General features: G+C 38.8%; 8 protein-coding genes, 1 long non-coding RNA gene and 1 other non-coding gene across 12 annotated transcripts in view; 7 read left to right on the forward strand and 3 right to left on the reverse strand.

Annotated features, from left to right (window-relative positions):
• The window catches only part of LOC104807844 (transmembrane protein 53), a 3,113-nt gene extending 910 nt beyond the window's left edge, over positions 1 to 2,203 (reverse strand). The window contains exons 1-4 of the mRNA XM_019201860.1: positions 1,275 to 2,203; positions 1,032 to 1,134; positions 423 to 616; positions 25 to 241 (exon numbers count right to left, since the gene is read on the reverse strand). Coding sequence (XP_019057405.1) covers positions 25 to 241; positions 423 to 616; positions 1,032 to 1,134; positions 1,275 to 1,933 — 1,173 coding nt within the window. The 5' untranslated portion in view covers positions 1,934 to 2,203. The remainder of the gene's footprint in view (positions 1 to 24; positions 242 to 422; positions 617 to 1,031; positions 1,135 to 1,274) is intronic.
• Positions 2,204 to 2,374: 171 nt separating this feature from the next.
• On the forward strand, positions 2,375 to 4,217 carry LOC104807463 (pheophytinase, chloroplastic). Its single transcript, XM_010532744.2, has 7 exons — positions 2,375 to 2,560; positions 2,648 to 2,758; positions 2,842 to 2,983; positions 3,055 to 3,225; positions 3,310 to 3,550; positions 3,635 to 3,726; positions 3,828 to 4,217. The coding sequence occupies exons 1-7, from the start codon at positions 2,464 to 2,466 to the stop codon at positions 4,105 to 4,107; spliced, it is 1,134 nt and encodes a 377-aa protein (XP_010531046.1). The 5' UTR covers positions 2,375 to 2,463; the 3' UTR covers positions 4,108 to 4,217.
• On the reverse strand, positions 4,186 to 5,703 carry LOC104807462 (protein RER1D). The gene is given in 4 exon segments (XM_010532743.2): positions 4,186 to 4,395; positions 4,501 to 4,681; positions 4,860 to 4,930; positions 4,932 to 5,703. Coding segments are annotated over 4 exon segments (597 nt in total). The 5' UTR covers positions 5,211 to 5,703; the 3' UTR covers positions 4,186 to 4,329.
• Positions 5,704 to 6,847: 1,144 nt separating this feature from the next.
• Positions 6,848 to 7,515, forward strand: LOC104807465. Its single transcript, XM_010532748.1, has one exon. It carries the CDS (start codon positions 6,931 to 6,933, stop codon positions 7,297 to 7,299), a length of 369 nt encoding a protein of 122 aa, XP_010531050.1. The 5' UTR covers positions 6,848 to 6,930; the 3' UTR covers positions 7,300 to 7,515.
• A 356-nt stretch (positions 7,516 to 7,871) lies between these two features.
• LOC104807467 lies at positions 7,872 to 9,397 on the forward strand. Its single transcript, XR_770758.1, has 3 exons — positions 7,872 to 8,025; positions 8,459 to 8,703; positions 9,310 to 9,397. It is a non-coding gene; the product is annotated as an uncharacterized LOC104807467 (long non-coding RNA).
• On the reverse strand, positions 8,655 to 11,131 carry LOC104807466 (salicylate carboxymethyltransferase). The gene is made up of 4 exons (XM_010532749.2): positions 10,241 to 11,131; positions 9,709 to 10,119; positions 9,336 to 9,608; positions 8,655 to 9,228 (listed from the first exon to the last, which is right to left on the reverse strand). Exons 1-4 carry the CDS (start codon positions 10,331 to 10,333, stop codon positions 8,893 to 8,895), a joined length of 1,113 nt encoding a protein of 370 aa, XP_010531051.1. The 5' UTR covers positions 10,334 to 11,131; the 3' UTR covers positions 8,655 to 8,892.
• A 3,125-nt stretch (positions 11,132 to 14,256) lies between these two features.
• Positions 14,257 to 17,748, forward strand: LOC104807468 (long chain base biosynthesis protein 1). 2 transcript variants are annotated; one of them, XM_010532750.1, is made up of 13 exons: positions 14,257 to 14,438; positions 14,744 to 14,928; positions 15,031 to 15,125; positions 15,309 to 15,400; positions 15,489 to 15,582; positions 15,655 to 15,727; positions 15,827 to 15,959; positions 16,127 to 16,301; positions 16,417 to 16,557; positions 16,637 to 16,732; positions 16,879 to 17,020; positions 17,111 to 17,238; positions 17,324 to 17,748. In XM_010532750.1, the coding sequence occupies exons 2-13, from the start codon at positions 14,823 to 14,825 to the stop codon at positions 17,492 to 17,494; spliced, it is 1,446 nt and encodes a 481-aa protein (XP_010531052.1). In that variant the 5' UTR covers positions 14,257 to 14,438; positions 14,744 to 14,822; the 3' UTR covers positions 17,495 to 17,748. The 2 variants fall into 2 exon arrangements, with proteins under 2 accessions (XP_010531052.1, XP_010531053.1); XM_010532751.1 differs by having other exon boundaries at positions 14,790 to 14,928.
• A 63-nt stretch (positions 17,749 to 17,811) lies between these two features.
• TRNAH-GUG lies at positions 17,812 to 17,883 on the forward strand. The gene has a single exon. It is a non-coding gene; the product is annotated as a tRNA-His (tRNA).
• Positions 17,884 to 19,305: 1,422 nt separating this feature from the next.
• LOC104807469 (mitogen-activated protein kinase 7) lies at positions 19,306 to 21,514 on the forward strand. Of its 2 annotated transcripts, none has more exons than XM_010532753.1 (4): positions 19,306 to 19,509; positions 19,661 to 19,819; positions 19,980 to 20,433; positions 20,545 to 21,514. In XM_010532753.1, the coding sequence occupies exons 3-4, from the start codon at positions 20,011 to 20,013 to the stop codon at positions 21,226 to 21,228; spliced, it is 1,107 nt and encodes a 368-aa protein (XP_010531055.1). In that variant the 5' UTR covers positions 19,306 to 19,509; positions 19,661 to 19,819; positions 19,980 to 20,010; the 3' UTR covers positions 21,229 to 21,514. The 2 variants fall into 2 exon arrangements, with proteins under 2 accessions (XP_010531055.1, XP_010531054.1); XM_010532752.1 differs by having other exon boundaries at positions 19,664 to 19,819.
• Positions 21,515 to 24,089: 2,575 nt separating this feature from the next.
• LOC104807470 (bZIP transcription factor 2-like) lies at positions 24,090 to 25,275 on the forward strand. The gene has a single exon (XM_010532754.2). The coding sequence runs from the start codon at positions 24,610 to 24,612 to the stop codon at positions 25,117 to 25,119; it is 510 nt and encodes a 169-aa protein (XP_010531056.1). The 5' UTR covers positions 24,090 to 24,609; the 3' UTR covers positions 25,120 to 25,275.

The raw sequence follows: 25,275 nt of genomic DNA on the forward strand, positions 1-25,275 counted from the left end.
TAAGACTTTCAGGAATGCATGAAGATGCGAGGAGTACAAGTCGGGGAAATTCCGGTAGTGATCAACGTGTGGGGATGACCCGAAATTGAAAGAATGTACCTTTCTTCCCGTCTTCCGTTGTTCCTGGACTCGAAGCTCCACGGCCTGAAATGGCACAACTTTATCTGCGGAGCTGTATAGATAGAGCTGAGGACATGGAGGATGGTTTTCGTATAGGTTATCGGTAAACCTCTTCAGCCTCCTGAGAGAGAAAGGGAAACCGGTGAGAATCTTTGTTACATTCTTAAACCGACATGAACAAGCCCTGCCTGAATATGAGGATTGGCAAGTTTTCTGTTGGGCGTTACAGGCTCTTTTGCTTGCACGAGCTCTTGTTAAAGAAGCACAAGAAGAAACAGATGGGCAACTAGTGTGGAGCTTACATGTTTATGTCAGGGAAGTGTAGGAAGATAGAGAAGAACTTCTCTAGAGACGACAGCATCATAGTCTCGATTCTTAGAGGCCCCGTCTTTCGCAGGTTTGATTTGGTGGCGTCATTCTCGGGATTGTTTGGTTCTGGGTTTACCGTGGAGCTACGTTTCTTCAATATAGCAGCCGTAAAACCAGCTGCCCATATCTGAAAAGGTATGTTATCTGAGAAGACTTGCCAATCAAAAGACAACATTGTGTATATGGAATCCTCAATAACGACACAGCTAAAGTTTCTTCCTTTTGGAAATTTAGTGCCATGACCATGAGATGATCTAATTCTACCGAGGAAGAACGAAGCTATATCTAATTTGCAATATATCTATCACAACCCGAGAAATGAATTCTGCCCAGAGAACCCAGCCATCGCTACCAATAACAACCCGGGAAGCCTATCCTTAAGATATTAACAACCTTCTTTTTCTCTAAACTCAGGCCAAACCTCCTAAAGCGATGGCCTTTCCGAAGTTTCATTACAAGAGAATCAATCAATTGATGAAACAACTTGAGAAGAACATTCTTTCAGTTTTGGTATCGTAGAGGAGAGACGTTTGAGAACGAACCTTGGGGTTAAGGGGATCTGCTCCTCCCGAGTCGATGATACATCCCTTAATCTTTTCTGCTAAATCAGTCCTGCCTCTGAAACTCTCGAGCAAGGCACCATAGCTGCCAATAGCCATCCACAATGAGAACCAGAATAACCGATAAAACTAGATACAGTATCACTATTCCATTGCCAGAATTATCTATAATGAATCCTACTGAGAAGGCAAAAACGGTGTAAAGGATTTGCTTCATCGACCTACACAAGCCAACCAGTGTTGCTGAAACTGTGGAAAACCAAGCACCGTTCTCCACCATCGTCTTCTTCCTCCGACACCCATTTGACCAGTTCGTTCCCCAGTTCCGTTAACCGCCGTTCAAGCCGCCGTCCAAGATCTAGCCAGAGCAAATCCCTGACGTCGACTGTGAAAGTAACGGCGTTAATCCCCATGGAGTTGTACCACTCCACGTATCTCCTTAGGTGCTTCGTTTTCGCTCCTAACCAACCAAGGAGGACCACCGTCGTCTCTCTCTTGTTCCCGCCGAAATACGCCGCATTTCCTCCGTCGACGACACGCTTCGGGGCTCGGTTCCAGACCCATAAGGCGTCGTTCGAGCCGGGTCGGAACGGGTTGCTGTGGACGGTGGAGTTCTCGAGATGAAACGTTGACGTTAGGGACATGAGAGATTTGAAGAAATTCGCATTCGGTGAAATGGGTGATGACGGAGAAGCCGGAGAAAGCGAATAGCACAGAGTACGAGCGGGGGAGATGGCGGATTCTCGGGAAACGCCATTGTATCTGGGAAGACAGAGCTGACCAGGGAATCTGAGATAATGGCTCTCTGGTTTCACACTCGCTTTGCTGAGAAGGAGATGACGATTCAGAGCGGAAGTACTGAAGATTCGAACGGTTGTTTCCATGGCGGAATTTTGACGATCCGGGTAAATGGGGGGAGAGGGGAAAAGGGTTCTCAGGAGAAATTCTTCAACTCACCATTGGAAATTCAGGATTTTGGAGTCGAAGTTGGACACGTATACATGAAAATCACTGGTTTCCATTGAGATGATCAGTAATGGAGAGGGTCTTCGATAAATATCAGATATTCCAGCCAAAGTTTTAGATTTCGAAAGGGAAACCGAACAAGGGAATTTTCTCGACGAGGAAGACGAAAATTTTCCAAACCCGCATACACGGGGAACCAAAATAAAAAAGCAATTTTTTCCCAAAAAAAGAGAGAAAAGAACCCTCTGCCTGGAACAGCGGATTTGCTTGTCTGGTCCTGACGTTTCCACAACTCTCGAGTTCACACGAGGCACAACAGCCACAGAGAAATCTCGAGAAAGTTCGAATCTTTTCTATTCTCTACTCGAGGGATGTAAAAAGAATATCTTCGTTGCATTTGTTCAGCTTCCCTCGTTCTTCGTGAATCCAAGGTTATTCGGTTCGGACAATGTCGGCTTCGTGTGCTGCAGCACCTTCTGTCAGAACAGAGTTCTTCACATCATCATATAAAAGATCAAACTTTCCTGCAAGATTGTGTCAAACCAGTAAGAACCCAAGACCATAGATCAAGTTTTCACGAGTTTATGCCTGAGATGTAACATTTGGGTTGTCTGATTTCGCTTTGCGTGAAGAAAATAAGCATGAGATTAGCAGAAGAGATTTTGCAGTGAGAGGAATTCTGGCTTCTGGAGTATCTGTCATGGGTGCTTCTTCCTCACCTCCAGCTGCTGAGTCTGTTCAAGGTGAAGAACAAGCTTGATCCTGTAATCACTGTCCAATTCTCTTGTTTTTATTCGAAAATTGATTACTTTCTTTACTGTCTCAGCCGAATCTTTGAGGTTGCCATTCAAGCCGGAAGGGTATGACTATTGGAGATGGAGGGGTCACAAGATCCATTATGTGGTTCAAGGGGAAGGCTTCCCAGTTGTTCTTATACATGGATTTGGTGCTTCTGTCTTCCATTGGAGGTGCCCCCATTGCCCTCTCTTCCATTTCCATGGATTACAGCTTTTGAACCTTCTTCCTTCACCGCCCGCAGGTACAACATACCCGAGTTGGCCAAGAAGTACAAGGTTTATGCCTTGGACTTGCTCGGGTTCGGATGGAGTGACAAAGCCATAATAGAGTATGATGCCATGGTTTGGAGAGATCAAGTTGCTGATTTCTTGAAAGAGATTGTGAAAGAGCCTGCGGTCGTGGTCGGAAACAGGTGAATGTCTATCTACTCCAATTTCACTCATCCTGCCAAAGATTACTACTAAGAGTTTGAGAAGCAACATTTTTTATTCTGCAGCCTTGGCGGTTTCACCGCCTTGTCAACGGCCATAGGATCACCCGAGCAAGTGGCCGGAGTCGCTCTCCTAAACTCTGCGGGACAATTCTCGGACTCTAGTAGAAGATCAGAGGAGACTAATGAGAATGGGTTTGGCAAGTTTGTTCTTAAGCCATTGAAAGAGATTTTCCAACGAGTGGTTCTAGGGTTCTTGTTCTGGCAAGCCAAGCAGCCTTCTCGGATTGAATCTGTCTTAAAGAGTGTACGAAATGAAACTTCCTATTTCAAATCCTCTAGATTCGTGTTTTAAGTTTCTTTGCTAACATTCTTGTTGTCTGCAATGCAGGTGTATATAAACACTGCTAATGTCGATGACTATCTTGTAGAATCTATATCTAAACCAGCAACAGATCCTAATGCAGGAGAAGTATACTACAGGTACATTACATACATAAGGACGGTTCTTCCTGTCCTATTTTCCGACAAAGAAAGCATACAGAATGAGAAGATAGATTTAAGGTTGTTTTTTTTCCTTACAGATTGATGACACGGTTCATGATGAACCAGAGCAAGTACACTCTAGACAGTGTCCTGAGTAAGATGACTTGCCCACTGCTGTTGCTGTGGGGAGACTTGGACCCGTGGGTTGGCCCTGCAAAGGCTGAGAGAATCAAAGAATTTTACCCAAACACATCGGTCGTGCACTTACAGGCAGGACATTGTCCGCATGATGAGATCCCGGAAGCTGTCAACAAAGCTTTGTTGGATTGGTTATCCACGGTAACATCCACCCGATCCCCTCAAGTCCTGGAGATGTAAAGGATCTTCCTTTTTTTCCCGGTCTGTAGTTACCATTTTGTTTTAGAAGTGAAAGTACAGTTGTACATATATTGCTACCCAACTTCAACCGAAGGAGGAAGATTACTCAATTCTGCCAGCCCTCAAAACACTTACTTTGCCTTCTATGCTGATTTGCTCTGGCTCTAGTTCTTGTCACTTGCGGGAAAACGCAAAAAAACAGTGTCCGGTCCAAGATTCACATCAAGCTGTCTTTCCAGTCCCAGATGATGCATTGCCGCTTCTACAAGTATCATTGCCGGAGCTCCTCTATCAAAACCGGCACAAGTTATGTTCAGGATTCGGATATAACCCTCAGACACAATGACCTTACAGGAGTGTTAAATTCATGGACAAGAACCTTGAGCTGCATACCTGCTTTCCAAAGTCAAAAGGAACGTATCTGTACTTGATCATGTGTACCAGTTGGCGTTTCATGGTGAGGATAAACAGAAACAACCAGTAGCACAACAAGATCGGCCAGAAGACAGGGACATCCAAGAGGGAGACAAAAGTTATGAGAAACGCAACAACAAAGGCCTTTGTTGCTGCGTACCTGAAGCAAATGTCGCAAAAAAAAAACACAAAACCCATCAGAGAGAATGGTTGAATCCATCACAAAACAACTGTAACTATGAGAAGAACGAAATGCCAGTCAGTAACAGATTAAACAAAGGTGCATTATTCGAATAAACCCAGAAATCTTCTGCAGAAGCGAGGAAAATGGCAATCACCAGAATTTGAACTCAGGAAGGCGACGAACAAAAGGCTTGAACTCGTCAGAACCTACGTTAGACCGGAGAGGCACCATCGAAAGCCTCGAGCTCTGGATCGACCTTAGGTGAGAGGAAACCGATCAAGAGGTTCAAGATGTAAGTAGCGAGGCCATACGAGATGACGTAAAACCCTTCGATATAGTAAACCCTCAAGACGTAGATCACAGCAGCCGCCAATGTCACCAGCCATCTCCGACCGAAGTGAGGGGCGGAACTGTCCAGGTAATTCTGGAAATTCCTCGTGAAATCGCTTCTCCATTTCGCGGGCGGTGAAACGACAACGTTGCTGTCATTTCCCGATTCCTCCATGACAACACAAACAGTTATTCCTAGTACACCTAACCCTAAAAAAATTCCGATCAAATCGATGTAAGACGTCAATCGAAGCGATACGGTAAAGGAATCCACATGATCTTGGTTACTGAACAAATAAAATCGACAGAGATTACGTGAAAAATGTAGAAAGCTTTCGAGAAATATCTCCAACTCTATGGTAGAGTGCAGAATTCAACGTTGCTTCCCACCGCCAAAATTTTCTTGGTCCAGTTAGGCGGAAGGGAAACTACCTGGAAAGTGACGAGAAAAGTTTCCGACTTTTTCTTTTCTCGATTTCCAAATCGCTTGCTTGCTTGACGAGGAAAACGAGACTGACGTGGGGTGGGGTCTAAGCGAATTATGTGACACGTGGACATAATTTATTCGCTGTTTTGCCCAAAAAATGGTTGTGGATTGATGGGCTGTGGTACATCGGATAAGGTCTCAAGATTTTGGGCCTCATTAGGGTTCTTGTGGGCCCATACTGATTCTCCTGCTTCGATTCTTTCATGAATCACCGGAAATATTTTTGTTGCAATTAGTTACGAGAAATTTTGACGAAATGTTTTTACAAAAATCATTGTTTTTTGTATTTCATAATCGATATTTTTCCTCGATTTTTTTTTTTCATATTTCGTGAAATTTTCTATGCATTATTTATAACAAAAATATTTCCGGTGATTCATGAAAATCGAAACAAGAGGAAATCAATATGGGCTCGAAGGAACCCTAATGAGGCCCAATAATTCAACGGAACGAGACCAGAATGCCTACCCACAAATTTGAGGCCTTATCCGATGGACTACGGCCCGACAGGTCCCCACCACGATGTGTTACAATTTATTCTTGTATTAGAAAATATAGGCTATGAAATACACACAAAAAAAGGAGTTTTATTTTTTAATATTTCATCAAATTTTGCATTAAATTAGTCAATAACCGAAACGTGTAATTTTCGGAATCTTGGAGTTGACGGCAGTATATGCTCCGTGGAATCTTTTCCCCTTTTCGCCTCCGTTATTACTTTTGTATATTTCATGTTCTTGGATAGTCAAAAAGTAAAATATCTTCCACTTCTTTTAGAATGTAAATGTTTTTTTTTTGCTCGTCTTCCGAGAAAATAATTATTAAGCCGAAGCAAAGGCATGATATATACATATAGGGTATGCATGTATAGCTTTGTCCTCTTAATGTCTATATGCACGTGTCTATAGGCAGATGCATTTATCATGGGTGCACATGGTATGATCCTGTGGGATATTCGAGACTTTAAAATATCGAATTTTGGTTATTGTTATTTTTTTATGTAATAATTTTTTATTATTATTTTTAAGTTCGTAGATATTATAGATATTCGATTTATAGATCATCGTGTAACATGTTGAAATATTTTTTTTTTTTATAATTAATGTCTTCTCCCAAGGGAGATTCGTTGAAGTCAGAAATATGATCTCAAGACTGAAAAAGTCAAACAAAAAATGAAAACGTAAGCCAAAGCCACCCCCTTTTGGTCAGACTAATAACGCTGAAATCTTCAACGCTATTGGGCACCCAAAGCCTGACTTTTTCCAAACAAGATATGATATAAATAAACAGTCTATATATAAACCGATACCCAACTCTCTCTTGCATCACATCACACCCCATCAAACTTCTTCTCTCCCCTTCTTCATCTTCTCCATAACCAAAAATAAAAAGAAAAAAAAAACAGGAGATGATGAGAGCAATGAGCACGAGGGGGAGGAGCCGCCATGGATACGAGCGGTTAGGAGATGAGTCTAAGATAGGGTTGATGGAAGGAGAGCTGAAGAGGTCGAGGACGGTGCCCACATCAAGGAACAGGCTCGGTGGTTCGGTTCCGGCGATATTGGAGGAGCTGCCACGTCAGCAATCTTCGGCCAGGAAGAACACGACGTCGTCAAGCAGCAAGTTCAGCCACCCGATCTTCAGCCTTTTTAACGGCGGACGTGGCCGGAAAAAGAAGACGACGGCGAAGCCCGAGTTCTCTAGGTACTTGGAGTATCTCAAGGAAGGTGGCATGTGGGACCCTTCCTCTAATATGCCCGTTATTTACTTCAAATAGTCCCTTACACACACACACACATATAGGTATATATGTATCCATATATAAATATATGTGTGGAATTGGCCAAAGAAAGAGAGAGAGATGTGAAAAATGCTGTGATTTGATTCGAGCATTTGTTTAGGATCCTTTTTTTGTTTGTTTTCTTTTACTACATGTGATGTTGTATATAATATGTTTTATTTGTGATAAAAGTTGATGAGATTTAGATGAATATTTGATATGTCTCTAATCACGGAGGGATACAAGTAGTTTTTGTATGGTTCTTGTTATAGAATCGAAAGGAAAATGAATTGTTTCTTTGATTAGCAAAATGATGACGGTCCATTTTTTTTTATATTGCAAGTAAAAACTCAATAAAATAATATATGAAAATGATGATAAAGTCCAACCTCCAAATCCGACCGCCCGTGTTTGTTTTGGATTTTACCTCATAATGAAACGGCGTCGTTTCTTGAGACGAGACTCCGTTTTGGTTACGTGGAGCTCAAGGGAGGCTTCTTCGGTAATTTCAAAACAGAAAAACTCCCCTAGATTGGACAAAAAAAAGAAATTCAAAATAAATATGATTCCTCTCTCTATTTCTTCTGCTGTTTGCCGAATGCCGACCTCATGTTTGTTTCCCGAGAAATCGTTTTCTCGGCTGGGAAATCCGGGCCCGGTTATCCGATGTGTCGGCGTCGGCGATAGTGCAATATCCAATTTGCTTCCCTTCTCATGCCTGAGGTATTTTCCTCAGCTTTTAGACTGTTCGTTTCTGTTTTCACTTCCGATTTGCTGAGTTTATAAGCAGTTATTCAGATTTCATTTGGGGAGAGATTTTTCCAGAGTCGTTCGTAGTAGTGGTTTAGTCTAAATTAGAATCTATTAGGTCTCTCAGCCTCCCAGTGATAGTAACTGCGTAACTGGAGATTGATTGTCTCTTGAATTTTGATGATTGTTGTTCGGCTTAATGTTTAACGAAACATTCGGGATTGGGTTTTGCAAAGCTGCGTGGATGTTCAAAGTCCCACGCTGTGATTTTTGAGATTCAAAGGCTTGGAATCCAGAATTTGAACCTTTGGAATTCCGGAATTTGAAACGAGAGTTAGCGAATCCTATAAAAATTCTCTTTCTAACTCCATCTCCTCGGGCATTATACAAAGCATTTCCTCTGCAGGATTTGACAGAGGAATGAGAATAGGGGAGAGAAGAGGGAGGCAACAGTTCAAAGATTGAAGCTGGGTTGCATGAGGTGAGAGTAGGGTTGATAATAGAAAGTGGAAGCAAGGAAGAGCAAGAACAATTTCTCTGAACAATGTGATCGAACATGGATTAGAATATGGTTCATTCAAGCCTTATAACCATCGCCGTTGAAGAAGGAACTACAGATTTATTATCATCAGCAGAAACAAGAACAACAAGGTGCGGCTTCTTGCATTATAAATTATAAAAGTTTCCAACTAGTTTACCATAGGCATGTTACATCAAGTGAAGTCAATGTGATTTCCTGAGAGTCTAGTCGACTTATTGTCTTCGAGTACATTAAACTTGAGTTAGATTTACCTTTTAGAATAGGTTCCCATGAATCACCCCACCATCATCAGATAATGTTCACAGCTTTCTTAGGACAACAACCAAGGTGATGGGTCTTATGTCTTCTTTAGCCACTTCCTCGTCAACCAATCTACCATAAGACTCGAAAAGCTTGTCCAGAATTTCTTCTCCAAAGTGTTGGCTAAGCATAGATTCTTGAATTGCCCTCACAGTTTTAGCGACTGTCTTACCATAGCCGATAGCGTTGTCTCCAGTCTGCCTGTCCACTTCTAACATCTCTAACCTATCTAACTCGAAAGACCCTTCTTTTATCACTTCGCCCTCTATCTCAGCTGCTGTCGGCGCATAGAAGTGCACGTCGTAGGAATCGAGCTTCTCTTCTTCGGTTTCCCCCTACAAGTCACGGAAGAAACATCAGTTATGTTGTTGATTTCACTTATACTTTTTTCTATGTGTTTGTCTTTGGATTTTCAGGAATTTCTCTGAAACAAAATATCTACCGGAGCAACCAGATCGGCAACTGTTCTTGAAAGGAGTTCCCAGAAGAAAGAGTTTCCTCTGTCGATATGACCCGGACCTTCTCTTCCGAGTAATATGAGCACCATTCTGCCTCCGGAAACCAACTCCTTCGATCGACACTGGAGAAACAAGGAGAAATCTTCCTTGAATTGATCGTAGTACGCTTTTGACACAACTTCGGGGCTCGAAGAGCAGATATAAATGCAGCCCTTGTTCATGGACTTGCCTTGCTCATCGTAGATAGCCGGAGGGACCTGAACGCCAAGTAAATGCATATCCTTAAATTCTCACTCTCATGCCAACTCATGCTTCTATAGGTACTTAGATATATATATATACACACGTGCATATCACCTTCGACAACCAGTGTAAGCTGTAGGAAGAGTACACGAAGTGAAGGGTGTTGTCGGGGAAGAGCCTTCCATAGAAGGAACCAGGGTAAGCTGCGATGAAAACAGGAGGAGAACCGCCATTTCTATCTCTCTTGAGCTCTCTGTGGAACTCAGGCAAGGCCTTGAATATGGAGTTGAAGTCGTTGCGGGGAAGATCGTTGAGGAAGACACAGAACTCAGGCGACGGCTGGCTTGAGGTCGTATCTCGATGAACAGCTTCGACGGCTTCGATGATGTCTCTGATCGTTGACAGCGTGTTCGGTCCGGAAGAACAACCCAGGTCAGCTAATCCCAAACTCTTGGGACTTGTTGCCTTGTAAAGCTCTTGCACTGTCTCCAGTGTTATGTGCTTTGCCTCATCAGATGCTTTCTTCTGTTTTGGTTATAGAGATCAAGTAAAGATCGTATTAATTAGGGAATATAAAATGACCCAGTGAAGATGAAGGTCTTTTATAAAGATCGAATCTTTCTTTTTAAGTGTGTTTTGGAGTAACCTGAAGAGATGAGTTTTTGGCATAGCTAGTTTTGCCAGTTCCTCCAGTCATGTGAAACTCAATCTCCAAACCCTTCTTCTTGTTGTTCTCCATACCACAATATTGAGCCAAAAAAGAAGAGAGAGAGAGGGTTGGTCTGACCAATCTTTCTGGGGTTAGGGTCTGTTTGGTGTTGCTGGCTTTGGTTTTAAAGCAGAAATCTCCACTTTGTCACTTCCATCTTAGGATTCAAGGTAATGACTTTAAATTTCAGGAGGGTGAATCATCTATCAAAGAGTAAACGACTTAGTTAAGGGTGTTAGACTTTGTGGGTGGTTAAACTTTTTGTCCGAATAGTGAATGGATTTTCTCATTCATCATTCTTCATGATTCGCCAAAGGAATTGAGATATGGGAAATTGGTTCTTCCATACATTACTATTATCAGCATCATGGATGGATCTGTGTGTGCGCTTAGAAAAAGTAGATGTGGTACGTTTAGACCCGTCTCTAAACAGGATTTAGTCAGAGTAACCAAAAATAGGCAAAAATATATTAAGCAGATTTAATATTCCACTCCCTCATGATTACTCTACTTCCTGTCTGTACTTGTAATCTCTGTTCCTTCTTGTGTTTTTTTTCTTCTGTCGGCAAAGTTTCCGTTTTTTTTTCTTTGTTTCTATGTTTTGGTTTATCCCCTACTACTGATATATTTAATTAGGTTCAATATATATGTATATGCATAATGTGAGGTTAAAGGAAGTACCTAAGCCTATATACATCTTTTATATAATGTCTAGGTGAAAAATTATTAAAAATTTTGTACAGTGTACATTTTTAGATTTTAATGTATAATGATTGTGGCAAGTGTCATTAGTAATGGATCAATCAAGTGGTTGAGTGAGCCATAATGTTCATTGGGGGTAAATAATGGAAAAAAAATTCAGCCAAGGGGGAAAACTCTTTCAGGGAAAGGAAAAGCATAGGGAGCTTTTAGGGAGTGTGAAATGATGATTGAATGACTTTGGAAGGCAAAAGTGACAAGTGAAATAATGAATGGTGGGCAACAGATGTGCCCACCCACTCTGTTTTCTTCTCTTTTTCATATTTAATATCCTCCACATAGGATTTGGGTTTGATTAAAAAAAATATTTGTTTTCAGATTAAATTATATATTCTTCAAAATTCCATTGGCATTCAATTTCAAGTGTTATTTATTCAGATTTCAACCAAAGTTGAATTCATGTTTAGAGGGAGAAAAGAAATCATATTGAAGAAGGATGATGGTGGTGAAAGAATTGGAGAAAAGTGAAGGATGATACATATGTGAAAATTCGAATATCTGAATATTTAGAAATATTAAATTCCAGCTTGAATTTCAAAAATATAGAATCAAACTATTCGAAATCAGATTAAGATAATCCAGATTGGATTAAAAGAACCCAAATTTTGTAAATAAAAAAAACGAGTATGTGTCAACGTCATGGAGGGGTGGGGGTCAGGGAGGGAAAGGGCACGCGTGTCAGCTGAGGGATTCGGCCAATAATCTGTTGTCACAGCCCAAATGCGGAGTGTGGAGTTTGGATTCCCGAATATTTGTACAAAGCAACTTACTTTTTTTTTTTTTGGTAAACCAAAGTAACTCACTTTTCCTCCTATTATTTTCTTCTTCTTTTTTCTCCTTTAAACTTTATTATATATATATATTCCCTCAGTTTAATTTTATTTGACGTTTTAGCTTTAAACACACATATTAAGAAAAATAAAATTTTATTTAAAATACCCTTTTGTAATTATGATATCTTTATTTTTTCTCTCATACAATATTATAATTACCTATTATTAATGAATGATAATTTTGAAAAAAATATCAAAAAGTACATAGAAAATATCAAAACGTCATTTATTTTAAAACAAAAAAATAACTCTAAAACGTCATCTAAAATTAAACGGAGGGAGTATTATTTAAACATATGGTTTTCTTCATATGGGTATTTGATCTTTGTTTCGTTAGTAATAAAATATATTTCAGATCTCTCGTGCAACATTTCATATTCTCCAATTTTCCATACCATAAAACTATAGAAAGTAAAATCCTAATTTCTTAAAATATTTTTTAATATAAAAAAAAAGGTAGAATGAAGAGGTAACAATTGAGGAAGGAGATGGCTCCAAAATGTTTAATGATAATAATATCTAAATAGGACCAATTTGACGAGAAAGCAAATGAAATCGATACCTATTTGGGTTTTGGTAAAGTTCCATCTTTCCCAAGGCCTAACTCATATAGTTCACTCTGCTATCTATCTTGTTCCTGTTATAAATGAATGTTGAACCACTTTCTTTTTTTGGATGGAGATGTCGTCCATTTACTTTTTCCTGTTCTATTTTTTTTTAAAAATAAATTGTTAATTGTTTTTTATTTAGGACTTTAGTTCGATCTGTTTTTTATTTTAAAAATATTTAATTTTCTAGATTATTCCTTGTTAAAAGAAATTGATTTTTTTTAAAATGTATATCTGATTAATTTTTAAAAATATACGTCCCAAGTTCTGATTGGTACAAAACAAAAAGGAGATAATTCGACAATAGTGATTATAATTTTAAATAGAACGAAAGGAAAAAAAACTAAATGGTGTCAATATGAGATGATTTTGGTACATATTTATTTGGTACAGATGATATCATTAGGGTTGTTGCTGTCTTGGGAATTTTGTAATTTGTTGGATAAAGAGTTATGGACATTAATTTTACAATATAAATAAATAAATAAATAAAATTATGGGATATATATGAATTGGAATTGGAAGTGGCATCTTATGGATAAAGTCATGATTGATTGCCCACGACAACAAGCGGGAAAGCCTGTGAATCGTACAAAGAGGAGCACAAAAACTCTGATGGAATTATTCACTTATTATTTGACTTTTTCAAATCTAAATTAAAGATTAAATATCCTGCTAATACGGCCCACTAATTGAAATTTTGGTGACTGTTTGTTGTTAGTTATAATTTTGTTTTAAGAAAGAAAAAGGCTTGTTTCCAAGTTTCATAATTTGATCTAATAAATGTGTTTTATTTTAGTTTTTTTTTTCCCGTTAAGAGGAGACACGAGTTTTTGCCTTTTTGGGCTAACAAATAGCCCTCAGATTACATTGGGCCTGGAGCCCAATATCAGCGCACCCACAACCTTAGTCCAAGAAAGGAGTACATCATGGCCGTGGTGTATGCGCATATATATTGAAGATGCATAATGTAATTAAGAATCAATATTATTTTCTGTTTTCTTCGATTCGATTTGATTTTTATTATTTTATGCAAAGTATCTATTTCAATTGCACTTCGTTCCATATTTTGTAACAAAAAAACAATAACAAATCGTGGAAAGGAAAAGCATAGGGAGCTTTTAGGGAGTGTGAAATGATGATTGAATGACTTTGGAAGGCAAAAGTGACAAGTGAAATAATGAATGGTGGGCAACAGATGTGCCCACCCACTCTGTTTTCTTCTCTTTTTCATATTTAATATCCTCCACATAGGATTTGGGTTTGATTAAAAAAAATATTTGTTTTCAGATTAAATTATATATTCTTCAAAATTCCATTGGCATTCAATTTCAAGTGTTATTTATTCAGATTTCAACCAAAGTTGAATTCATGTTTAGAGGGAGAAAAGAAATCATATTGAAGAAGGATGATGGTGGTGAAAGAATTGGAGAAAAGTGAAGGATGATACATATGTGAAAATTCGAATATCTGAATATTTAGAAATATTAAATTTCGTTTTTGGATGAAAAAGCTAAGAAACTTTGATGTATTAGTTTTTCAAGGGTATTTTTGTAATGTGGTTTTATCTATAGTGGATTTTTTTTTTCCGACAAAAAAGAAAGTTTGGACCCGTACCATTGAAGATACGGCCCATGGATTGTGCTGACCGAACACAGATCCGCCCGCCAAAATCTCATCTCTCTTTTCCCCTTCCTTCTTTTTTTTTTTAAATAAAATTATCTGTAATTCGTTTTTTTTCCTCCTCGGAACGCAATTTATCGTCAAATTGAAAAGTACCAGAAAAAAAAAATCTCGCTTCTCCAATTTCAAACAGTCGTCGCTTGTTTCGAGTCTCTCTGCTCGTTCTTCGTGCGACTATTCTCGTGTGCGGGAGCTCTTGCAGACAACGTTGTCTTCTGCTTTGTTTTCCTCCCTCAAATCTTGGGGAATCAGGTAACAGCTCTTTAGTTTTTCTTTTGGGGGTTCGTGATCTGCATGGTATGGATGGCTAGATCTCTGTTTTCGTAGTTACGAAGGGTTATTCCTTGTCTCGATCCCTGCAATTTCGTTTATGTCTGCTGGATTGTCGATTTCTTCGAGGCATTGGATCTTCCCTGATTTAATTGATCTGATTACGGATCTTCGCTGATGGGTTTTCCTTATTGGATACGATACTGTCGATCTCTCGGTGTTTTGGCGTGAATTCTTCGTTTGTAAGCCGATTTGAAGATCGGTCTTGCTTTGTATTGGTTTGCCAGAGTTGAGAATTGTGGCCTTGCTTGATTTTGCTGGGAAATGTTCTAGTTGAAAGACAGAGCTCTGAGCGCGGTGTTAGCAATGGCGTCAAATCTCGGTGACATGTTCAATGCCACATTAAGCTGGGTTACAATGGTTTTGGATGCTCCTTCAGCTAGAGCTGTTGTGTTCGGAGTTCCCATCGGAGGTTAGATTTTTGGACATCAAAAGGCATTTTCCTGATCAGTTCGGTTCTGTTCTTTTTTCAGCTATGGATGTCTGAAGATCTACTCGTTCTATTACTTTCCAGGACACTTCTTTGTGGAAGGTTTGTTGGGGGTTGTCATCGTCATCTTGCTCAGCCAAAAGAGTTACAAACCCCCCAAGAGACCATTGACGGAGCAGGTTAGTTCCTTTTATGATTCATATGACACTGGTTTGGGCATTTCCTATGAGCTTGTGCTTCTTGCAGGACAAAATGTTTTTACATAGTTTATGCTCCTGTCAAACTGGCACTCTAATCGACCCGTTGATATATTTGATGTTGCATATCAAAGGGGTGAAGGAATTTTTAACTGTGTATCGCAGGAAATAGACGAGTTATGTGAAGACTGGGTGCCTGAACCTCTTATTCCTACTATCACTGAGGATATGAAGCATGAACAGCCAGTTCTCGAGAGGTGAAGCAAAAATCTATCTGTCTTTGTCTTTTTCTTTGTTTTTACATAAATCTTTATCCCCATGCTTAAACATGGGATGTCCATCCAGTGCTGCTGGACCTCATACAGTGATTAATGGAAAGGATGTTGTGAACTTTGCTTCAGCAAATTATCTTGGACTCATTGGACACAAAAAGTTACTGGTAGGTCAAACGGCCTTTCTTTGGTTGTGTCTGTTCTGTAAAAACAGTTTGAATTGAAACACTCCATGTCAGGAATCGTGTACTTCTGCGTTGGAAAAATACGGTGTTGGTTCGTGTGGTCCTCGTGGTTTCTATGGTACCATTGGTAAGTTTCAATCTTGAATTTCTGTTTAGAGGCGGGTTTTGATCTTCCAAATTCTTGGCTCGAAAGGGTTCTTACTGTCTGAAATCTTGTTTTAACCAGATGTCCACCTTGATTGCGAAACCAGAATATCAAAATTCTTGGGTACTCCTGATTCAATCCTCTATTCTTATGGACTTTCCACGATGTTCAGTGCAATTCCTTGTTTCTGTAAAAAGGGTGACATCATCGTTGCGTAAGTACACAATTGCCTAAGCATCGTTGATCGCTTTGCTTACATTTTGTCTTAGATCAATAGAAATGTGAGAATGATGTTCAATTTCTTCGTAGGTATGTATCTATCGAAGCTTAAAACCTTCCATCTCAATACAAGGGTTAATCTCGTTTTTTTCCTCGTTCCAGTGATGAGGGTGTTCACTGGGGAATACAAAATGGGCTTCAGCTTTCGAGAAGTACCATCGTGTACTTCAAGCACAATGACATGGACTCACTCCGTAACACCCTTGAGAAGATTATGACTCGGAACAAACGTGCTAAGAAATTGAGGCGTTACATTGTAGTTGAAGCTGTGTATCAGGTATCATACAAAAAAACAACCACCTTTTCTTCCTTTTCCTTGAATTGAATCATATAATTGTTGAACTTGATGATTTGGTTTCTTTAATACATATTTTTCTTTTTTAAACCTGCAGAACTCTGGTCAAATTGCCCCTCTGGATGAGATTATAAAACTAAAAGAAAAATACAGGTTTCGTCTTCTATTGGATGAGAGCAACTCATTTGGTGTACTCGGGAATTCTGGACGAGGTCTTGCTGAGCACCATGGTGTTCCTGTACGTATGAACAGAACCCTTGCAGGGATTATCGTTTCCCGAATCCGTTCTGATTATTTGTCGTCATTTCTGCTTACAGATTGAGAAGATAGACCTTGTAACTGCTGCAATGGGTCATGCATTAGCCACTGAAGGTGGATTCTGCACTGGAAATGCTCGAGTCATTGATTATCAGGTGTCTGGAATTTGATTTGACAAAATTGTTATGAACTAACACAATTACCCGGAAAAAAATGCAAATGTTATTGGGTACTTCCCCCACTGCTTAAATCCATTTAGATTCTCACATATTTTGGTCGACACCTCTGCATTTTTGCACAGAGACTCAGCAGTTCTGGATATGTCTTCTCGGCTTCTTTGCCACCGTACCTTGCAAGTGCTGCTATTACTGCCATTGATGTAATAGAAGAGAACCCCAGCCTGTTAGTTAAGCTTAGGCGAAACATCGCTCTGTTATGGAAAGGTTGTTGTCTTGATCTGACAATCTGAGAAGAATTTGGTGAATTCCATCTCTTCAATGACTCATTTAACGGACACTTATGGAAATCTGCAGGATTGTCAGGCATCAAGGGACTGTCTTTAGCCAGCAACGCAGAATCTCCGATTGTTTTCTTGAAGCTGGAGAATTCGACGGGTTCAGAGAAAGATGATTTGCTTGTACTCGAAGAAATAGCGGACCGTGTGAGTGCATTTTTGGATGATTCATACTTGGCTCAAAGTAAAAGTAAACCCGAGTTTCTGAATTTGTATGTGTATATCCTCGCAGGCTCTGAAAGAAGATTCTGTGCTGCTAGTGACAACGGCGAGATCGTTGCTTGATAAATGCAGATTGCCTGTAGGGATCAAGTTGTTCGTCTCGGCTGGTCACTCAGAATCTGATCTTCTCAAAGCTTGTGAGTCTTTGAAGAGAATCGCCACAGAGATTCTGAAAGTTTGAAGCTTAAACTCCGAGTTGGATGATAGGAGGATTCAGACAACATGGTACACCCAGAAACAATGCCGGAAAATGATTCATATACTGGCTTTTTTTGTCTTCCCACTTCTATGGGTTCCGCCATTAATGGCCACCCCTTGTGTTTGATCTTCTGAGTTATTGAACTGTGAACTTAGCGTATTAGGATATTGTAGTGCACGAGTTTCACTTATTTCAGGACAGAAAATAAACAGGCATAACGACGAATTTTTTTTTTTTTTCGGATTGTAACATTGGTGTCTGAATTATTTAATTTTGACCATTTTCTTAATTAAAGTAATGTGGCTGTAGTTTAGTGGTTAGAATTCCACGTTGTGGCCGTGGAGACCTGGGCTCGAATCCCAGCAGCCACACTTTTTGTTTTTCTATTTTGCTTAATAAATTTTTCTTAAAACAAAAACAACAAATCTGACTTTGACGGTCAACATTTACGCTTTGACTCAAATCCGCGTATTGAACTTCACTCAAAAAAAAAAAAAAAAAAAAAAAAAAGAAATAGATCGTCCAACCAACCAAGACTTTGCCGTCACCTTGAGGAAAATCCACGTGTCTATATTCTATTTATCCACGTGTCTCGTCCTAGGTGTCCTTTCGTGAGCGTGCTGTATTTTGATTTTATTTGGTGATTTCGTACACACCGTGTACGTATATATGTGTGTGTGGGTTCGCGCATACATCAATTAGCTCAGTTTACATGGCCTTCATTTGAATCATTTCTAAGACATATTCTTAAATTATAATATTATATATTAGTATCATTATAAGATTAACAGATAAATCGTTATAATATTATTACAACAGAAAAAACTACGATACAATATTTATTTTTTCGATAACCAAGATGGTTTTCCGAATCTTCGACCCGACTACATCCACTCTAGGTCTCTAGGTCCGAAAGATACAATATTTGTATATGTGTACATATATACTAATAAATATGTCTATCAGTATATTAGCGTTCTTGTGATATTCGGTTATAAATCTTTTTTCATATTAATAAAGTGTAAAAATATTCTCTTTTTAATGGATCTTAATAACCTAATCTTCAATATTAATTAACATTTCAGTAAAAAAATTATATTCAAAACAATATTTATTCCCACAGATCTGTTCGAAAAAATCATAATGAATACCAAATATTATAAAACAGGAGGTAGCAATAATAGCATTATCCATTCACATTTTCCTTTATGTATTTTTCTGAATACAATGTGAATATTTATATGCAGAGAAATAGCATCCAGTATACTTTATCCACATGAATTTTTCTATATAAAATAATACTTTTAAACATTTGTGTATAAATTGAATTGAGATTAATCAAATTTAAAATATCTAAACAAATATTAAAAGATATTCGGTAACTAAAAATATTTTAAGAATTTTAAAGAATCTATAGCACAAAACGTCAAGCTTGTATATATAGATTCATAGATTTTTTTAAAAAATTCATTTATATAATAAGAAATACAAATTTATAAAAATATCATTAAATTTGAAAATAAACTAAGATGCCATATTTTTTTATTAGATCTTCAATAGATTTATACAAGATTTATTTGTATTTGCTCGAATGCACTAAATACCATTGTTTTCCAAAATCCAGTCTTGTAACAATGAGCAAATTTACCAATTTAAATTGTTTACATCCAAATTATTAATAACCATAATAAAAATAAGCAGAGAGATTGAAGAAAACGCAGTGTCGTTTTGGTAATTACGATGTATAAACAAGACAATTTGCCGAAAAAGGAAAGAAGTAACGAGGAAATTAGTGCTTCGACTACGTATTGCTCGTCTTCCTCCCAAAATACCTTCCCGTATGGGCCTCACGTCCTAACTCTCTCTCTCTCTCTGATAAAATCTTTGCCATATCTGATCTGTAATCTGGATAAACACGAAGAACCCATGTGAAATCAGATCAAGTCATGCCCATCTCGTCTCTTTCTCATCCGATTAATTCCGCTTCTCTGTTGCTGGTAAGACTTTGGAATCTATGCTCTTTGGTTTTCTGCTTGTTTAATTGCAATCTTTGAGTTAATTTGAGCCGAAAAGGGTTGATGATGACGCCGAAAGTGTGCTTTTTCGTTGTTGTTGATTTTACCTTTTTTTTCTCCTCTCATTGGGAAGTAGAAGATTGATGGCTAAGTAAAGGGGAAAAAGCGGAGATTTCTGGTTGGATTTTTTGCTTTTTTGGAGAAAAGAGGAATAACGTAAGCGGGAAAAAGTTCCATCGGAGAGAAAAAGCTCGAAGCTGCGGCGTTTTGCCGGCAAGCAAGTATCGATTCGGTAATTCGAAATTCGAACTCCTTGAAACCCTTCTTTAAGTTTTGCGGAATTGAGATCGGGTTCAGTGGGATAATTCGATAATTTCGCCGAATTCACCGGAAACTTATGAATTGAAGAATTGTGGGCTCGTCTGGTTTCGCTTCGTGGTGTGATTTGACAGGGGAAGACGAAGAAGAAGAAGAAGAACTGCCATGGCGATGCTTGTGGAGCCTCCAAATGGAGTTAGACAACAAGGAAAGCATTATTACACGATGTGGCAAACGTTGTTCGAGATCGACACCAAGTATGTGCCGATTAAGCCAATCGGGAGAGGAGCTTATGGCGTAGTGTGTTCGTCTGTGAACCGGGAGACTAATGAGAGAGTCGCCATTAAGAAGATCCATAATGTGTTTGAGAACAGGATCGATGCCTTGAGAACGTTGAGGGAGCTGAAGCTTCTCAGACATGTGAGGCATGACAACGTGATTTCTCTCAAGGATGTTATGTTGCCTCCTCTTAGGACAAGCTTTAAAGATGTCTACTTGGTCTATGAACTTATGGATACCGATCTTCATCAGATCGTCAAATCATCCCAGCCACTCTCTGATGATCACTGCAAGTACTTCATCTTTCAGGTACCCTGAAGTTTATTCGGTGATTAGAGCTTTCTGTTTGGTTTATATATTTCCCCTTTGATCGCTTTGGTATTACGGGTTTGTTTGCTGATTTTGGTTTTGTACGTTTAGTTGCTAAGAGGACTGAAGTATCTCCACTCGGCAAATGTCCTTCACCGGGACTTGAAGCCAGGCAACCTCCTTGTCAATGCCAATTGCGACCTGAAGATATGCGATTTTGGGCTTGCCAGAACAAGCCGAGGCAATGAACAGTTCATGACGGAGTACGTGGTCACACGCTGGTACCGAGCCCCTGAACTTCTTCTCTGCTGTGATAATTACGGAACCTCCATCGATGTCTGGTCAGTTGGCTGCATATTTGCTGAGATTCTTGGCAGAAAACCGATTTTCCCTGGAACCGAATGCCTTAACCAGCTTAAGCTAATCATCAATGTGCTTGGTAGCCAGCAAGAATCTGATCTCCAGTTTATAGACAACCCGAAAGCCAGGAGATTTATCAAGTCTCTCCCTTTCTCAAGGGGTGCCCACCTGTCCCACATGTACCCACATGCCAATCCTCTGGCTATAGACTTGTTACAGAGGATGCTCGTGTTTGACCCAACCAAAAGAATCACTGTCACAGAAGCACTGTTGCACCCTTACATGGCAGGGCTGTTCGACCCGGGAGTCAATCCACCTGCCCAGTTCCCAATCAATCTGGACATAGATGAGAACATGGAAGAGCATACAATCCGGGAGATGATGTGGAACGAGATGCTCTATTACCACCCGGAGGCTGCGTCCCCAAACACTTAGGTAACAATGTACTATCAAACGGTATTTCTAGTTTTCGTATGCTTCTTGATCTCAGGCATCGTTATAGAAGCTTTATCATATTATTGTATGGAGAAAAAACTCGGCTAGTGTTTCGTCTCACCCGTTTTATTAGGGCAGTGAGTGAGTAAGCAAGTGCTGGAGAGCTAAGTTCATGATCTCCCCTTTGTAAAACACACACCACTAGACTGTATGTGCCTTTGTGTACTGATCATTCTGAAGGGAAATGAAGGAGAGAAACTCAAGAGTCTGACACAGAGTCCATTCATGTTTGTTGTCGCTGCTGTTGTTAGGCTTGTTCTTTGTCTTGTCCTCTCAGCTTGATACGGAAAGATGCCCTTTGAAGATTCAGAGAATCCAATCGAATCGCTTTTAAATAAGAGCACATGCACATAACGTCAGCAAATCTTCGAGGACAGAACAAAGACTTGATTTGGTTTCCTCTTTGAACGACGCTTACTTAGTAATGAAGCAGTGTTTGAGCCTCCAATACTCAAAAAAAGAAAACAAAAATGGTCATTTCTATTAAACTGCTACAAGAGACACTAAATGAACCTTAGGTTATGTTTACATGACAAACATGGTTTACATGTCTATATAATACGGCACATTATATAGTTTTTTTTTTGTTGTCATTTTAGTCTTGGTCGTGTTGAATATCATCAAACCCACGAGCCGTAGAAATTAGGGTTCACCCAAAAATTTAATCACTAGACTATAAAAAAAAATCTTTTGTATAAATTCGATATTTAGACTCACCGCCTTTGTTATTCCTTTAATTTGTAAAACATCCTGTAATTAGATATCTAATCTTAAATTCCATAACAATTGACTTTTCGGCACCGTTTCTGTTGCTATTAGGCGTATAAAAATATGAAGATATTTGAACAATTTGATAGTTTTTTTTTTGTCGGCTAAAAGACTAATTCATTGTATATAGCTCTCTTTCTAATTTGATTAGACATGTTAATTCGCGGAAAATGTTGACTTGTAAGTTATATAAAAATGATATTATATCCAATAAATGGCAAGATGTGACATCATTGAATTGTCCGTAAATGTAAGAATTCGCAAGTGTTTAGTCGATCACTTTGCCAAATGTTTTCCATCAATTACATCATAAGATATTTACGTTGTATCTATCATTAGGAATCTTTCATCGGGGTTTGGCCATGTCTTAGTTTGGTCATCTTTTTTCTGGTTTCTTTAAATTTATATATGAAAAAGCATATTTCTTAGCTTCTTGTGTCGGTTGGTTTTAGCCTGATTATTATTTATTTAATTATTTCGATTTTAAAAAGTTTATAATCCAATACCATTTGACATGATTTTCTTCTGTAATTTAATTAAATTTTCAAAAAAAAAAAGGAAGGGGAGGGGAAGGGTCCAACGTCTGAGCCTATGGGATTGTGTTTGCATGCAGTGTCTTTTCTCCTCATCTTTCCCTCAGTTGGAGCCAACCTATTCTGACTCATACCACACGACAATACCAATGCCCTCTTTTTTTAATTAGTAAAATAAATAAATAAATAAACAAAACCAATTAGATGATATTTCAAAAATTAAAAAAAAGGTTGGATTTTGGAAAAACAAACTACAATTCTTAAACCCTTTTTTCCTTGTAAAATATATGGTATGGGTAATTAATGGTTTCGTGTAGCATAATTATTTTTTGGTTTGGAGTTTGGGTATATGACTGCGTATGAAATCTATGCAATAAAATATCTATACAATTATACTATAAAGAGTTTGGACATGAATTTCATCCTTTCTGTATTGAAGCACAAAAATGTCGTCCTTTAATTTTGAAAAATATATATGTTTAATGTTTTAGAGGTAAGTAAGTTTCACAAAGTATCCAGTAAAAAAATCTATTAATTATTATTTTATTTGTGATAATTAGAAAAAAGAAGAAATGCGTTTTTTGATTTTTTTTATTTAGTAATGAATTTAAACATGCGACTTTTCCTAATGGTAATGTGTAATTTCGTCACTTCGTCACTGATTAGGGACAAGTTTTACATTATTTCATAATATAAAAAAAAAAATCCAGAAAAAAATGGTCCCCTCTCACCGTTGTTTCAGACATTTCTGACACAATACACGTGATTCGTACGGTCCAGATCTATCGCGAGATTCTCAATCATACGATGTCGTATTGGAACACGGTAATTAAACTATTAATTTTTACCTCGGCCTCCAGGTGATTTTAACTACAAACGGTCGGTAAAGCTCGAGATTCCTGCGGTGTAGCAGTAATTTTCTTTTATAAAGAATAAGAAATCAGCGCTCGGGCCCCGTAACGGCGTCGTTTCCGTGGCGGTGATTTAACAGTTCCGCAGCCCCTTCTCCAAAGGAAGGTTCTTCCCATGGTTCGTTTTTACTTATCCAGATATATATATGACTAAATTTTTGGGAAAAGGCTCCGAATTTTAATAATTAATATATTCCATATTCTTATCCAGAAGTTGATTTTTTATAATGATTTTTTAAGAATAAATCCCACAACGATTGTAGAACGTAATAAAAGAAATTAAAATGTTATAAATTTTAAAAATTCACCTACTTTTGCAAACTCCGGAGCACATTTTACAAATCTTGTGTTAAGTAAGATTAATTTAAAAGAGCAATAATTACATCGTTAGATTAAAAAAACAGAGAGAAGTACAACCACCTAGAAATTACAAAAAAAAAAACAAAAAAAAAAACTTTATGTATTTCGTAAAATAAAGATATACAGATAGACGTAACGCTTCCACCATCCATCAAAAGAAAATAATAAATAAAAATGAAAATCAGGTGGCCGCATATGGTCTATAAAATCCAGAAGCAACTCTCATCAATTCCCCTTTCCCCTTCCCCGCATCTTCTCCTTCCTTTTCCCTGTTTTCTCCCTCTGTTTTCTTGCTAATCTCTATTATATCTTCCCCGTCTTTTCTTCTCTTCTTCTCCATTACCAAACCATTAGAAAAAAAAACTCTTTTTTCCGACCAAACAACCGAGACTGTTCTTGAGATTTTCGACTTGTCCGGAAGCAAAAAAAAAAATCTATCGGGTTTTTTTTGGATGGTCGGGAACTAATGACTCCGGCTCTCTGTGAAATTCTCCTCTCTGGTTTTATGGTAGAATCTGTTCTCCGCCGTGGAACTCACCTCGTTCAGTCTTTCTCCGTCGTCTTCCTCTACTGGTTCTACAGCGTTTCATGAACTCCCTCCCCTGTTTCATGAATTCATTCAGCCAGTGAATCGAAGTTGAAACCTAGATCTGATACTCAATAACGTACAATAACTTTTAGATAAACAGCAGAAAGGACAAAACTTTGCATCTGGGTCCCTGTATTTCTTTTTCGTTTTTTTGGTATTTATGGCGTCGTCTAGTGGCACGTACCGGAGCTCGAGCCCAGTCTCCGACGGATCTCCGTCGTCCGCCGTGGACGAGAGGAAGAGGAAGAGAATGGTGTCGAACAGGGAATCGGCGAGGAGATCGAGGATGAGGAAGCAGAAGCACATGGACGATCTGACGGCTCAGATCAACCAGCTGACGAACGAGAACCGTCAGATCATGACGAGCCTCGACGTCACGTCCCGGCTCTACATGACGATTCAGGCAGAGAACTCCGTTCTCAACGCTCAGCTCTCGGAGCTCAACACGAGGCTTCGGTCTCTGGACGACATCATCGGATTCGTGACGGCGAACACGAACTCTTCTTCTTCTTCTTCGTCGGGCGAGATCGACGGCTGTGGTTTCGTTGATCGGACGGTGGGGATTCACGATGACTTGTACGACGACATGTTTAGTGGGGTGAATCAACCTTGGGGTGGATCCCTTCACGCCAACCAACCCATCATGGCTAATGATATCATCATGTATTAATTAATTTAGTTTTTATCTTTTCTTCTTTTTTTTTCTGGTTGGGTGGTATTTACTATTTAAGACATGAAATGGAATATTTGAGCGTTTGGCTGGCAATGGTTTTGTTATGGTTGGTGGCGTTTGTTGTTATCACAACTATATAATAATTAATAATCA

The sequence above is a fragment of the Tarenaya hassleriana genome, unplaced genomic scaffold (assembly GCF_000463585.1).
Source record: "Tarenaya hassleriana unplaced genomic scaffold, ASM46358v1 Cleome13, whole genome shotgun sequence".
NCBI lineage: Eukaryota > Viridiplantae > Streptophyta > Magnoliopsida > Brassicales > Cleomaceae > Tarenaya > Tarenaya hassleriana.